This window comes from Terrapene carolina, unplaced genomic scaffold, assembly GCF_002925995.2.
Source record: "Terrapene carolina triunguis isolate 2854851 unplaced genomic scaffold, T_m_triunguis-2.0 Scaffold42, whole genome shotgun sequence".
NCBI classification, from domain to species: domain Eukaryota; kingdom Metazoa; phylum Chordata; order Testudines; family Emydidae; genus Terrapene; species Terrapene triunguis.
Window position 1 is genome coordinate 28,818,262 of NW_020664393.1, and position 13,701 is coordinate 28,831,962.

The 13,701-nt window shown below is 37.5% G+C and overlaps 1 protein-coding gene across 1 annotated transcript in view; it reads left to right on the forward strand.

Annotated features, from left to right (window-relative positions):
• The window catches only part of COL12A1 (collagen type XII alpha 1 chain), a 132,418-nt gene that overhangs the window by 10,443 nt on the left and 108,274 nt on the right, over positions 1-13,701 (forward strand). The window contains 8 exon segments of the mRNA XM_026654613.2: positions 4,690-4,806; positions 6,894-7,037; positions 7,605-7,664; positions 9,171-9,434; positions 9,610-9,774; positions 10,227-10,400; positions 11,293-11,583; positions 11,814-12,416. Of these exon segments, the coding sequence (XP_026510398.1) occupies positions 4,690-4,806; positions 6,894-7,037; positions 7,605-7,664; positions 9,171-9,434; positions 9,610-9,774; positions 10,227-10,400; positions 11,293-11,583; positions 11,814-12,416 (1,818 nt within the window).

Below are 13,701 nucleotides of genomic sequence, written 5' to 3' on the forward strand. Positions count from 1 at the left end.
GGTTGGAATTTTTATTTAACGGATAGTTAGATGCTGCAGGACAGCAGCTTCTAGAGTATGATAATTTTACTATAGGTCAAATTATGGATCTAAATTATTTGACAGTATTCTTTTAAGTAATCTTTTCCTCTCTCGTTAGATATTCATTGGGAACCTCTAGCAGCTACCTTGTACAATCTGTGAAATGCCATTGGCTTTTATTTTATATTGGGTTTGTGCTATCTGCTAAGCAATACAAACCAATATAGTGTATACATAACAAGGGGAAAAAACCTCTATGTTTTTAGTCTTAGAAAATATTCTGATATATACAATATAAATAGTGGTATGAATTAGATACATTATGACTGGACATGCATTTTTTTGGGGATATATAACAGGGGTCGGCAACCTTTCAGAAGTGGTGTGCCGAGTCTTCATTTATTCACTTTGATTTAAGATTTTGCATGCCAGTAATAATTTTAACATTTTTAGAAGGTCTCTTTCTAGAAGTCTATAAAATATAACTAAACTATTGTTGTATGTAAAGTAAATAAGGTTTTTAAAATGTTTAAGAAGCTTCATTTAAAATTAAATTAAAATGCAGAGCCCCCCGGACGGTGGCCAGGACCCAGGCAGTGTGAGTGCCACTGAAAATCAGCTCACGTGCCGCCTTTGGCACGCATGCCGTAGGTTGCCTACCCCTGATATATAACATAGGTTATATAATAAAGAAATTTATATTACGATAGTTCTAGAAGTGACTGAGACATATATGAACACATGAAATATTGGCTTCTAAAAATGGCTTATTGTAAGTTGTTTGTTTAATTCATTGGAACCTCCTTATTGCCCCCAAGCCCTGGTGGAATTAGTGAATTGTGTGCAGGCCCTCTCAGAGGTCAAGAGAGGCCCAGGGCACCTCCAGCTTTTGAGGCCCCTAGCCATAATAAAAATAAAAAATGATGACACATGAAAACAATATAAGGCACCAAAAAAGAGTGAGACATAATTTGAATATTTTTTTATTTAACAAATGCTTTTCTAGCCGTTTTCTGTAGAAATGCACTAATTATTGAGGAAAAATCTAGCTTTCGTGCAATGTCACAGTTGATATTAAGCACGGTGAGCCTATTCAAACGCTCTTGTCCCATAGCTGAACGGTGATAGTTCTTTACCTGCTTCAACATGTTGAAGGTCCATTCACCTGAAGCCACTGATGCAGGCAAACTGACAAAAATACGCAATATTTATGAACATTTTTAACACTTTAATATGACAAAATCTATATCATTAGTTAACAAAAAAATTATGTCTTTTACCAAAATATGTCTCTTATTTGCTTAAATTTGCAGCACTAAGCTGAGAGAGTGTGCCACATTTTGGTCTGATAGGGATGCGCATAAAAACAAGTTGCTAAACTTATCAAATGCCAAAAAATTAACAAGTGTCTAAATTTGAGGCCCCCTTTGAGCTTGAGGCCCAGGTCAAATGATTGGCCCTGATTGTGTGGTGGATTGAGACCAGTCTGCGGCCATTTAGCTGCAAGTTCCATGATTTAGAGACATTTATATTGTTTTAAATGAGTTCTATATCATTAGTACTAAGCAAACAATGTAATTTTTCTCTCATTAAGTAACTGAACAACCTTATCAAGTATTATTAGTTTTTGGGTTACTAGGCAAATATATCTTATTATTCTCCTTTCCCATATTTGCTGTAATATTATGGCATCACCATACATTAAGGTCCTGATCCTGTACCTCTGAAGTCAATGGAAGCATTGCCATTGACAGCACAGGATCAGGCAGTAAATGCCTAATCTCTGTCTTGCAGAGACTTACACACTGGTAACTTTATTTGCATGAGAAATCTTGATGAGGGCTACTCACATGAGTATAGTTATATGCATACATAGGTCTTTGTAGGATCAGGGCTTTAGGGGCCCTGTTCCTTAGGCCTAGCATAGGCAAAACTCCCATTGTGTTCAGTGGACATTTTGTCTATTAAAGTACTGCAGTATTGAGCCCATATAACAAGTATATGATTTCGTCATGGTGAGCCAGGGAATAAGAATAATAATGTGAAATAGCAGTTGTCTCATTTATTTTTGATTAACATAATGAGATTTTTACCACAGAAATCTTTTACAATGCTTCATTTGACTCCTTGTTCTGAGTCATATGACCACAGTTAGGCCCCGAGCCTGCAATAAGTTCCACAGGGGTTAACCCTTGGTCTGTGCAGAACCCCACTGGAGTCCGTGGGGTTTTGGGTGAGGCTTGGATCCAGTTGCAGGCTTGGAGTCTAAATTGCTTTTCTTTCACTTGAATGGTGTTAATTCAATAGAAATGTTAATGGCTGGGGGCCAAATCCTGCATGTCCAAGGGAAAATTCCTGTGACTTTAATGGGAGCAGCATTTGGATTTGTTTAGCTTTCATATGTGGATGGCATTTACAGTAGTTAAATATTGATTGTACTCTACTTTTTAATTTCCAAGTACCACTTATGAGTTTTCATAAAATCCTTTAAAATGTTAAAGACTTTTCCCCACAGTCAGTTTTTCAGTTTATCAGGAATCCGGTCATTTGGATATCAACAAGTTGGGCTGCTGCTGTCCTTCAGCAGTTACAGCCTAAGGTCTCTGCTGCATCAGGTCAATTTACTTTCAAGGTTGGTGGTGCTATTTTTTCCATGTACTGATTTTTTTTTTCTTTTGAAGCATGCTCAGGTCAGTTGTCTCTGCCTTTGCATTAAATTTGTCCTGAGCCATTGCTACTGAATCAATATTTTATAATGATATTCTTAATATGCAAATGTATTTTACTATTAACATCTGTTGCATGATTTTGTTACTAAATAACTACTTTGCTGTCTCTAGCAGTGTGATTACAGGAACCAGAATGATGAAAAAACTGCATGCAGATTAATAGTCTAATCTCACTGCCTGTGTATGGATAATAGGAAAAATAACATTTATTCCAGTACTAGTATATCTATTATATCAATATTACAAAGCCATATTATCCTATGGTTGGAAGTGACAGTACATATCTATAAAAAGACTGTCTACTTCATTTTTATCATTTATAATTATTGTATAAAGGCCTAGCAGCAGTTTAAATTCTGTGATTTATGTCTCAAAGATGCTCTTTTCATTGAAACGTGTTTAAATAACAAAACAAAAAATCCTTAATATGTGATGGAGATCTTCCAGGAAACAGACAAAGTCTGACTAATAAAGAATGCTTGCAAAACAGAGTAAAGTATTTATGGAAAGTATGGCTGAATCTTATCTTACTTTGTAGACCTGTTTAAATAGTAATCTATACTATACCTACCATGCACTGACAGTGAGTCAGTAAAATACTGCATGACTGAGCATGAAAATTTTAAAAAGAGAATATCATTATAAAATATTTTATGAAACGTCTTTGTGTAATGAACCCTGTACATGGAGGCTTTTGTCCATTGTGGGAAGCTAAAAAAATAATAATTGACATTTCATGTCCATATGCATGATGCTGCAAAATAGCGTATGTAAACTATTTCTTTCTATACTGTTCAATTACTTTTGTCACCAGCTCCTACAAGTTTTTATTTGCAGTCCTTTGTTCCGATCACTGGTGCCCTCTTCACTGTTTTCTATAAGTTCTGTAAATAAATGTCTACAAATATACCTTGATGTTGTCTTTTCATAATTAACCAATGTGTTTGAAAGAACCATACTGGCATTTTATGTTAAAATGCTACTTCTAGTATGGGTACACCTGCTGCAAAGGGAACATGATAACGATGGTTTACACCTTGGAAATTGTACAGCAAACTGGTGTAAACAGGGAGAATCGTAGTTTTGTGAACTTTTGTATCAGTTCAGATATTACAGCAAATTCCTTATAACCATTGTTATTTGTTAACCCCTTCATTCCTGAATTCTTTGCAACCATATGCAAAATATGCCAGATTAGTGGCACCTAGGAACAAAGGGGTTAAGCTCCCAGTACTTGGGAATAATGTAATACATGGATATAGTATTCTTGATATACATTTGACATGTATACTTACATATTGAACATAATATAAATTGTTTGACTAAACATTAAAATGCTCAAACTTTTTCTGTATTATTAAAAAATCTATTTTTCTTTATCTCTGCCAAGTTTTTAGATTTAGTGAAATATAATTGGTAAGAAATATGAGTATGCAGAGACCATTTCAAAAAGATGATCAATTATTTGATGTCGTATGGAAAAGAGTACTGTATTGATGTTCTAAATGATCTCATGGTGTTGTAAGCAGGTTGTGATTTGGCATGCTTGTACGATCTGCACCCAGCATGTACAAAAAATCCTTTAATTGTTATGTGACATGTTTGCATATGTGGTTATTATCTGTGAACTCATTGTACATGTATCCAAATGTGTTTTCTATTGTGCTTGATTTTGCTGGCCATTCTTGAATGACTTGGCAACTCAAGAAACAAATGTTCTGTGCTGTCCTTTGTAATGCGTATGCTCTCTGATGTTTTGTCATATTTCGTCATCTTTTATTTTACTCTTTTTTCCAACAACATATCTTTATATTTGTTGGAAACAAATTTATGCAAAGACAATCTTAGTAAGCTTTGCTCAATATTATTATTTTATTTATTAAGATGATGGTAGCTTGTTCTATTTAGTAAACATTTCCCTGATGTAAATCTTTTGCAGTTAATCCACCGTCAGACTTGAATTTTACAATTATAGATGAACATACTGTTAGAATGTCATGGACAAGACCACCTGATGCAATAGAGGGGTACAGGATAACAGTGGTCCCTACGACTGGTAAGGTTTTGTTTTATAAAGTCACATGATCTCACACCACTACATTTGTTTTTGTGAAATCTATTAAAAATGATTTTTGTGTAAGTGTCGAAATGAAGTGTGAGGATAGATGTTAACGTCCTAATTTTTCAGGTAAGATTGTGCCTTGTCCTTACACAGCTCCATAGAGGCGTAGGAGGGAGCAAGGATTTCCCTCTCTTGTGTGGCATGTGTTAGGGCTACCTGCATTGTAGCTTCAACGCTTTGGAATACGCAAGGATTGTGCTCTAGATGCTTCTCCCTTGGAGCATCTAGGTGTGGAGGGGCAGGAAGTAGGTGAAGTCAGGGCTACACCTCATAAAGAGAAGGTGTAAATTTCTGCCCCTGAGGGAAAATAGGGAGTTCCTGGGAGGGCGAGCCTGCACTACCCCTGGCTGCGTGATGCAGGCAGATAGCAAAATCTAGCCTTTGTGTTCTGCCACCTGTTCAGGTCCTTCACTCATGGTTAATCTCTTCAGCAGTTTAGTTTCGTAACAGCCCCTGTCTCAAAACACTTGGCGGCCCAATATTGCAAACTGGAATTTTCAAAGGGCCTAAGGGATTTAGGGACCCAAATCCCATTGAAAGTCATTTGAAAATCCTGGCTGCGAAACCTTATTCATACCAGTGAGCTCTTACTCTTGTGAGTAGTCTCACTAAAGTCAGTGATACTTCTTACATCCGTAAGGGTCTGCAGGGTTGGGCCCTGGAATCCTGGTGTTAGTGTAGAAAGTTTACCCACTTTTTCATTTCCCTAAGATATACGTAATCTTGCATAGTTCTGAACACTTTCAGCTCCTGTTAACTTAAATGGGAATTGAGAGCGCTATGCACTGCTCAGGAGACACTATGCAGGATTAGGTCCAAATGTTCTAGGGTTGACTAGTGAATATTCATTGATGTTGATTAGATTTGCAGAACTTTTTTCTTAAACATGTAGCGCATTGTCAGAAATAGTTGCTGAATGACATACATTGACGGTAGATAGGTGGTGGAAGTTCTGCTACTATTAGGGTGACCAGATGTCCCATTTTTAAAGGGACAGTCCCGTTTTTTGGGACTTTTTCTTATATAGGCGCCTGTCCCGTTTTTTCACAGTTGCTATCTGGTCACCCTAGCAACTATTGCTTTTAGCTGTATGGGGGGAAGGTAATGTCCACTGTTGATAATCTTCTTAATGATGTCTGATTCCTGGAAATCCTGTTTCAGCTGTTATCCCAGTTTAAATCAGGAGTAATTCCTAATGACCTTAGTGTAAAACTGATATGAATTCAGAATCAGATCCAGACATACTGTTTTTAACCAAAACTGACTCTATAAATGGCGTGTCTCTGAGTCTCCTCTGCCTTGCCCCTTAAGAAGTGCAGAGTGAATGTGAAATGCTACTAAGTCCAAATGACAGTATTTCTCATGCTAATTCTCCACACATGTTGGTGGCTACTCACAGTGCAAGGCAGTTGAGAATCAGGCCCAGTGCACGTCCACAGTAGTATTAGAAATACCAATTTGGAAGCATGTCTCTTCTGCCTGATTTTACATATTGGAAAATTGAAAACGGTCTTCTATTAAAAATATAATAGCTTAAATAGCATAAAAGTACCTTATACCAACCATGTGCTTTTTCTAGGGAAAATAATGTGCATCTCTCTGAATGTAAAATATTGGGGCCACATCTCCTTTCATTTTTACCAGTGTAAATCATTTGTAACTCAACTACAATCACTGGAGTTATACCCGTGTAAAATGAGGTTAGAATGTGAGGTTGGAATATGATATGAGGTTAGAATCAGACCCACTATATAAACTGATTTTCTGAATGACAGCTAATTTTATTGTACACATGATTGGTTTTAAAATCGACGAGTAAATAAAATGCTTTATTGGAAGGAGTTCTGTATGTCCTTTGCAACTAGGTGTTTCAGGAAGGCAAACAACTGTTTTAAAATTTTATTTACAGCCTGTGGACAGATAACTCTTTCTACTGTGTTTTCAGATTATGAAAAACTCATAATTATTATGATTGGGTTTAGACCCTTTGTGTTAAATGTGCTTTGTATGTTGTATTGCAGATGGACCTACTAAAGAATTTACCCTTGCACCTAGTGTTACCCATACTATATTGTCAGATCTTACACCTGATACAGAATATGTTGTGACAATAGCTTCATATGATGACAGAGAAGAGAGTCTACCTGTCTTTGGCCAACTTACAAGTAAGTACACATAAAAAAGTTAGACATAGCTGAATAAAGCAACTTAAGTGGCTATTTCATATTTGGGTTATAGGAGCAAATTCTGGGTTGGTGCCAATTGGCCAACAAAACATCATTGCATACCTATAGCCTGGCCATCTGTGGCCCATAAGCAGCTTTGTTTCTGGCTTTGCCACAGATTTCTCATATAATCACAAGCATGTTACTTAATCACAGTTTGCCCATCTGTAAGATGGGGATAATATTATTTACCTGATTTACATGGTGTTGCAAAGGTTAATTATTAGTTCTCATAAACACTTCAGGATGGAAGGTGCAGTGTGAGCACAAGGAATTTGTAATTATTTATGTATTGGCCTAACTCTAATGCTGTCAAATCAGTGTCCAGGAATTGTACTTGTAAATTGCACATATGCATTCTCATTCTGAGAGAGGCACACTACAAATCTGGTTGACTTATCTCCTTCTCACCTTGTTTTTCTTGACTTTTACAAAATGTAACCTATAGCCAAGTGACAATTTCTTGTTTCCTTTCCACTAATCCTGTTTATGTTGTGGTTTGTTTAGTTCAGACAGGTGTTGCAGTGAGTCCAGAGGACAAGAAGCCCGAGCAGAGTCACATAAAAAGTACGTTTTTTGTCTTCCAGCTTATGTGACATTAGAGGTAACTAAGGGTTTGATCCAAAGCCCATTTATGTCAGTGCAAAGTCAGGGCTTTGGATCAGATGATAAAGTCAAATTCTGTGCCTATGTTGTTTAGCAGTAAGGTTGTACTAATATGTAATCTGGCTGAGTGTGCTGGGCTGACTAAACTTGAGGAGGGTCTCAAAATCTGCTGCCTCTCTATGGGAAAGAGGTGAAAATCTGAGCTGAGAACCAGGGATTTCATGCAAATAAGCTCACGTCCTCTGAGCAACCCTAAGCACATCTCAGCCCTTTAATAAATGTCTCCCTGCTGAGGACACACAGGGTTGCAGAAAAAACCTGTACTGCTGCCATGTTGGGATAAGGGTGGGGGAGGGAGAGAAGAGCAGTATCAGAATTAATTCTTCACCAGCATCAAATCCTTCTACAACATTGTATATTGGAGGGTGTGCACTGCTGCAGGAGCTGTATGTCTCCCTTTGTAACTACTGATCACTGCAGGACAAGGTGCTCTTTGACCCCAACCTGAGCTCCTGATGGACAGTTTCATTTTGGAGCTCCCAGTTGGAAGGCCTCTGTTGAGGGTGTGCAGCTCCATTCGGGTTCTCCAACCAAAACTTGCCATCAGGAGCTCAGGCTGCACATGCTCAGTGCCTCTCCAATGTCATCCCTTAGTTCCTAGGTAGAGAGAGAGACTGCAACACCACTTTGGGGCAGTGGAAGAGCTGGTGTTACATAGCCACTTCTGAGGCTGGCTTCCTCCTTTAGCTCACAAATAGTTCTTTGTGGCTTTGAAGTCTGGTTGGGGTGCACGGCTTTGGTAGGTCCTGTGCTGCAAATGGACCAAAGCCCAGGATTTGGCCCTCAAGGACAAATTCTTCCTACAGATATGCAGATCTCCTTTTGATATCAATGGAAGGTTTGTACATATGCAAAGGCACATTTGGCCACAAGCAACTTGGTGTTGATTCAAATTAGACCCATTAATAATAGGTCTAATTTATAAAAGTTATAAAAAGTTTAACTGGGTTGTGTGATTTTTGCATAGAGGATCAGTGTGTCATACAAAAAAGGAGTCTGTCACTTCCAAAATCACATTTTAACACATTTTACTAATACTATATTTTATTAGTGGTTTAGTAAAGTTATTTTCCACCAAAAGCATTGAATGTTTTGTTCAGTGTTTACTATTTCTGCCCCAGTGCTTATCAATGTTATTGTAATGAATTTCTCTGTTTCTGGAATATCCTCACAGTAGATATGTCACTAAAGCTAGGTGTCCAACCCAAGTAAGATATTTCAAATAAGGATTCTAATCTGTTTAATTTCTGTTTGGCTTGGCTTCTACTTGTTAGAGTTCTATTGTTCATTTTTAACTGATAGCTTTTGACTATGGTATGGGGTAGTGAAAGTGTTTGGAGATATTGATATGTAAGTGATCTTTCATTGTTCTGTTAAGAGATTTGTGTTGTTTTTAATGTGTTTCAGAATGTTCCGTCAGTGCACTGACAGATTTAGTTTTTCTTGTGGATGGCTCGTGGAGTGTTGGGAGAAGTAACTTCAGATATATTTTGGACTTCATGGACATTCTTGTATCGGCTTTTGACATTGGGGAAGAAAAGACACGAATTGGAGTTGTTCAGTACAGTACTGATACAAGAACTGAGTTCAACTTAAATCAGTATTTCAGAACGAATGATCTTCTTAATGCAATTAAAAAAATACCTTACAAAGGTGGCAATACAATGACAGGTACAGATTTTATAACATATAAAACATGATAACATATGAAAGCTAAAAGCAATAGTTGAGGGAAAAACTTCCACCGAAATCTGTTTGTATAGCATTTTATTTTACAGCTGAAATACTATTTAACTCCTAGTTCACTCATACCTAAGAAAACCACAGACCATTTTGTTGTTTTTAGGTGAAGCTATTGATTATCTGATTAGGAATGCATTCACTGAATCTGCTGGAGCAAGAAAAGGCATTCCTAAAGTAGCAATTATCATTACGGATGGAAAATCTCAAGATGAAGTTGAAATTCCTGCAAGAGAGCTTCGCAACGTAGGAGTTGAAGTCTTCTCCTTGGGTATATAAGTCATTCATTAATTATTGTTACTATTTAATATTGTGGATAAATGTAATGCTCATTAAAGTGAGGCATTAACATTCTAATAGCACTAGCTTGATTCATGCATTTTACAGGCTAGGGATGTTCAATGCATGGTACCTGAGACTGGCCCTTTGGTCTCTCCTGAGCAGAGAGTCCCAGCTGTGCCAAACTGTGTGGGTAGTTTTGTAACGTGTCCAGAGGGAGACTAGGATATGACCGACAAACTCGGTTTGACATATGACCTCATTAAGTAAAAGTCTACTGCATTAACCCACAGCTTTAATTAAGTTTTAGTAGCCTGGTTGTTAATAATTAGAGAGCTTAACCTGCATCAGCTTTATTCCAAGATGCTTTAAAACTTTAAAAATAGACTTACAAAGATCTAAATGTTATACACATAATATGATCTCATCTGTCATAACTTTTAGGAATCAAAGCAGCAGATGCAAAAGAACTGAAACTTATGGCATCTCAGCCATCCTTGAAGCATGTTTTTAACGTGGCAAATTTTGATGGAATAGTGGATATACAGAATGAAATAATCTCACAAGTGTGCTCAGGTGTTGATGAACAGCTGAGTGAATTGGTTAGTGGAGAAGAAGGTGAGACCTTTTACAAAAGTTTATTGTTAACTGGAATGTACGGATATGTGTTTTTAATGTGATGGTCCATGCTTATTCTGATAGTTCCATCCATTTTATAATCTGCCATTAGAATATGGAAGACATGTTTCCAGCTGTATAGATTTAAACAGCAGAGGATTAGAACACATGTGGTTGACTGGATTTGAAATATCCCACTGAAGTCCATAACTACAAATTGTTATGTTACCTTTAGAGTTATCAAATCCTGAGAACATAACACTTTAGACCACATGGTGGAAAATGTGTTGAAGGAGAGAATTCACTTGAAAAGACACACATGTGAAGGGCATGAATCATGCCCTATTGTGTCACTGGTTATGCAGGACAAGGTAGCTTGGGTTAAGGGGCAGAAGATATGGTTTGGCAAGGATCTATGGGTAAAGACTGAAGACTGTTGAAACCAAATTGTGCTCAAGCTGTAGCCTTGCACTTTCTATGCCTCTTCAAGATTCCAAAATCTTCCCCTTCTAGACAACGACCGAGTAGACTGCTCTATTTCTGTGGTTTCCTGTGGGTGCCTTTATTCATTCAAACCTTCTGATATGTTTCCGGGAAATAGATAGGGAAAGTTTTATTGCTGGTTTGAATGACAAGGTTTCCATTGTCCTTTTTGAGGCGATATGGAGTATAGCTTTTGTTGCTGACCTTCTGCCTCATTTGGAGTCCCCCACCACTCTGCTGAGTTTATTTACATCTACATTATTTTTATTTTTTTTAAATAACTAGAGAAAATTGGAGCAAATACAACTGTATCTGTCATAAAAGTCGGTCATAAAAACAAATCAATTTTGAAAAAAAAATCTGCTTATCATTGTATTTGATCTTTTAAGATTTGTTTTTAATTTTTCAGCTGTGGAGCCTCCTTCAAACCTAGTGGCCACCCAAATCTCATCAAAATCTATTAGAGTGACTTGGGATCCATCTGCTAGTCAAATAACAGGCTACAGAGTGCAATTCTTTCCAATGATAGCAGGCGCCAAACAACATGTGCTGAGTGTTGGTCCTCAAACTACTGCTTTAAATGTAAGAGATCTTTCTCCAGAAACAGAGTACCAGATTAGTATATATGCAATGAAAGGAATGGCAGCCAGTGAGCCAATTACAATAATGGAAAAAACACAACCAGTCAAAGTTCAAGTGGGTAAGTTATCAATATGATTCTGATATTGTAGCTCTTTTTTATACCTCTAAATGTCTCTCTTAATAAAACACCTTCACTTACTGGAAGACATAGTTTTAGTTAATGGAATTAGTTTAACCAAAGACCATCATCGTTTAGTGTTTATAAGTGATGAGTCAGCTGATTAGAAAAGCTGCAATAGAAGTGCCATGACTATTGGCTTTTATACTTGTAATTTTTTCTCTTTACAGAATGCTCCCGTGGTGTGGATGTAAAAGCTGATATTGTGCTTTTAGTGGATGGCTCCTACAGCATTGGTATCGCCAATTTTGTTAAAGTAAGAGCCTTTTTGGAAGTGTTAGTTAAAAGCTTTGAGATTTCACCTCAAAAAGTACAAATAAGTCTTGTCCAGTACAGCAGGGATCCCTATACGGAGTTTTATTTGAACAGATACAACAAAATTGAAGATATAATTCAGGCTATTAACACCTTCCCCTACAGAGGTGGATCTACAAACACAGGCAAAGCGATGACCTATGTGAGGGAGAAAGTATTTGTTATCAACAGAGGATCAAGACCAAATGTACCAAGGGTCATGATTCTTATTACTGATGGAAAATCGTCAGATGCCTTTAAAGAGCCAGCCATAAAATTGAGGGAATCAGATGTAGAGATATTTGCAGTTGGTGTTAAGGATGCAGTACGTACAGAATTGGAAGCAATTGCTTCACTGCCTGCTGAAACCCATGTGTACACAGTGGAAGATTTTGATGCTTTCCAAAGAATATCATTTGAACTTACACAGTCTGTCTGCCTACGAATTGAGCAGGAACTGGCCGCTATAAGGAAGAAAAGTAAGTAATTATCAATAATTAGAGAAATTTAAAAAAAAAGCAATGAAAATAGTCTGAGCCAAATTTGATTCTCAGTTACATTTATTTAACCCCCTTATTGTCAATGAAAATGTCCAGGTATAAATGAGGGCACAATCTGTTCATCTGTTTTTACCTAAAGTGATACAATCAAAACATAAAATAACTCCAAATAATTAGCTAAGTGGACTTGATTCTTCACTTCATTACACCATTGGCTTCCATGGAACAATGCCGATTTAAAGTAATTTAAGATTCGACTGATTATTTTAAACTTATTAAAAACACTGGGGAAAAAACAATTATTTTATGAATGGTAAAGAAGAAAATTAACTGGGAAATATGTCCTCCCTGCAAGTGTTTAAGATGACATTAAAGTTGGAGGGCCAGATTTACACTGATGTAAATCTAGAATGACTTCAGTGGAGTTACTTTGCTTTTACACAGGAGTCACAGAGGTTAAAATATGTCCTCAGGAGTAAAAAATTACTTGCCATTGTCACTGTAAATTCTTCTGCGGTTATATTTAAAAGAGTTTAGAAAGTCACCAACTTCACAAATTTCAGTTTAAGAGTGAGAAATCCTTCATGACATTAACCCGGCTCACAGCAGTCAAAAACGTGAAGGAATTTTTCATCCGCTGCTACATTCTGTGCTTTACAATTTTTGTATTTAAAAGGGACACTGAAGTTGGATAAGCCCAAAATTTGAAAACCCCAGCCTCTTTAAAAATAAGCCTTTGTTTTAGAATACTGTTGAGATCATGAAACTTTTATGTTGGAGGGCTCAAACACTTAACATCCCCACTGGTAGGCTAGCTAAGCCAACCAAAACTAGCTGAGGACTTCAGGTTTATGTTTGTGCCACAGGTCATTTCCATTACTCCCCCTTCTGGATCCATTCTTGTAAGAGTGTTGAAATTCTGTTAATTTCATTTGTGTGCTAGTGCTCCAGTAAATTGAGGATGCACTGTTGTCCCTGAGGGAACATGAGAAAGAAAGAACCCAGCTTGATTCTCAGATTCCACCTTAAGTTTTCAGGGCTGGCAGTAACAAATGAAAACTTTTTAATTGAACTAGGACACTTGAGGTGGAAAACATTGAGTTCAGGGCCGGCTCTAGGCACCAGCAAAACAAGCTGGTGCTTGGGGCGGCACATTTTTAGGGGCGGCATGGCCGGTGCCAGAATGCCACCCCTGCCGCCCCTAAAAATGTGCCCTGGCCGCCCTAGCTCGCCTCCGCTGCTGCTGCCGCTCGCGCGCCACGGC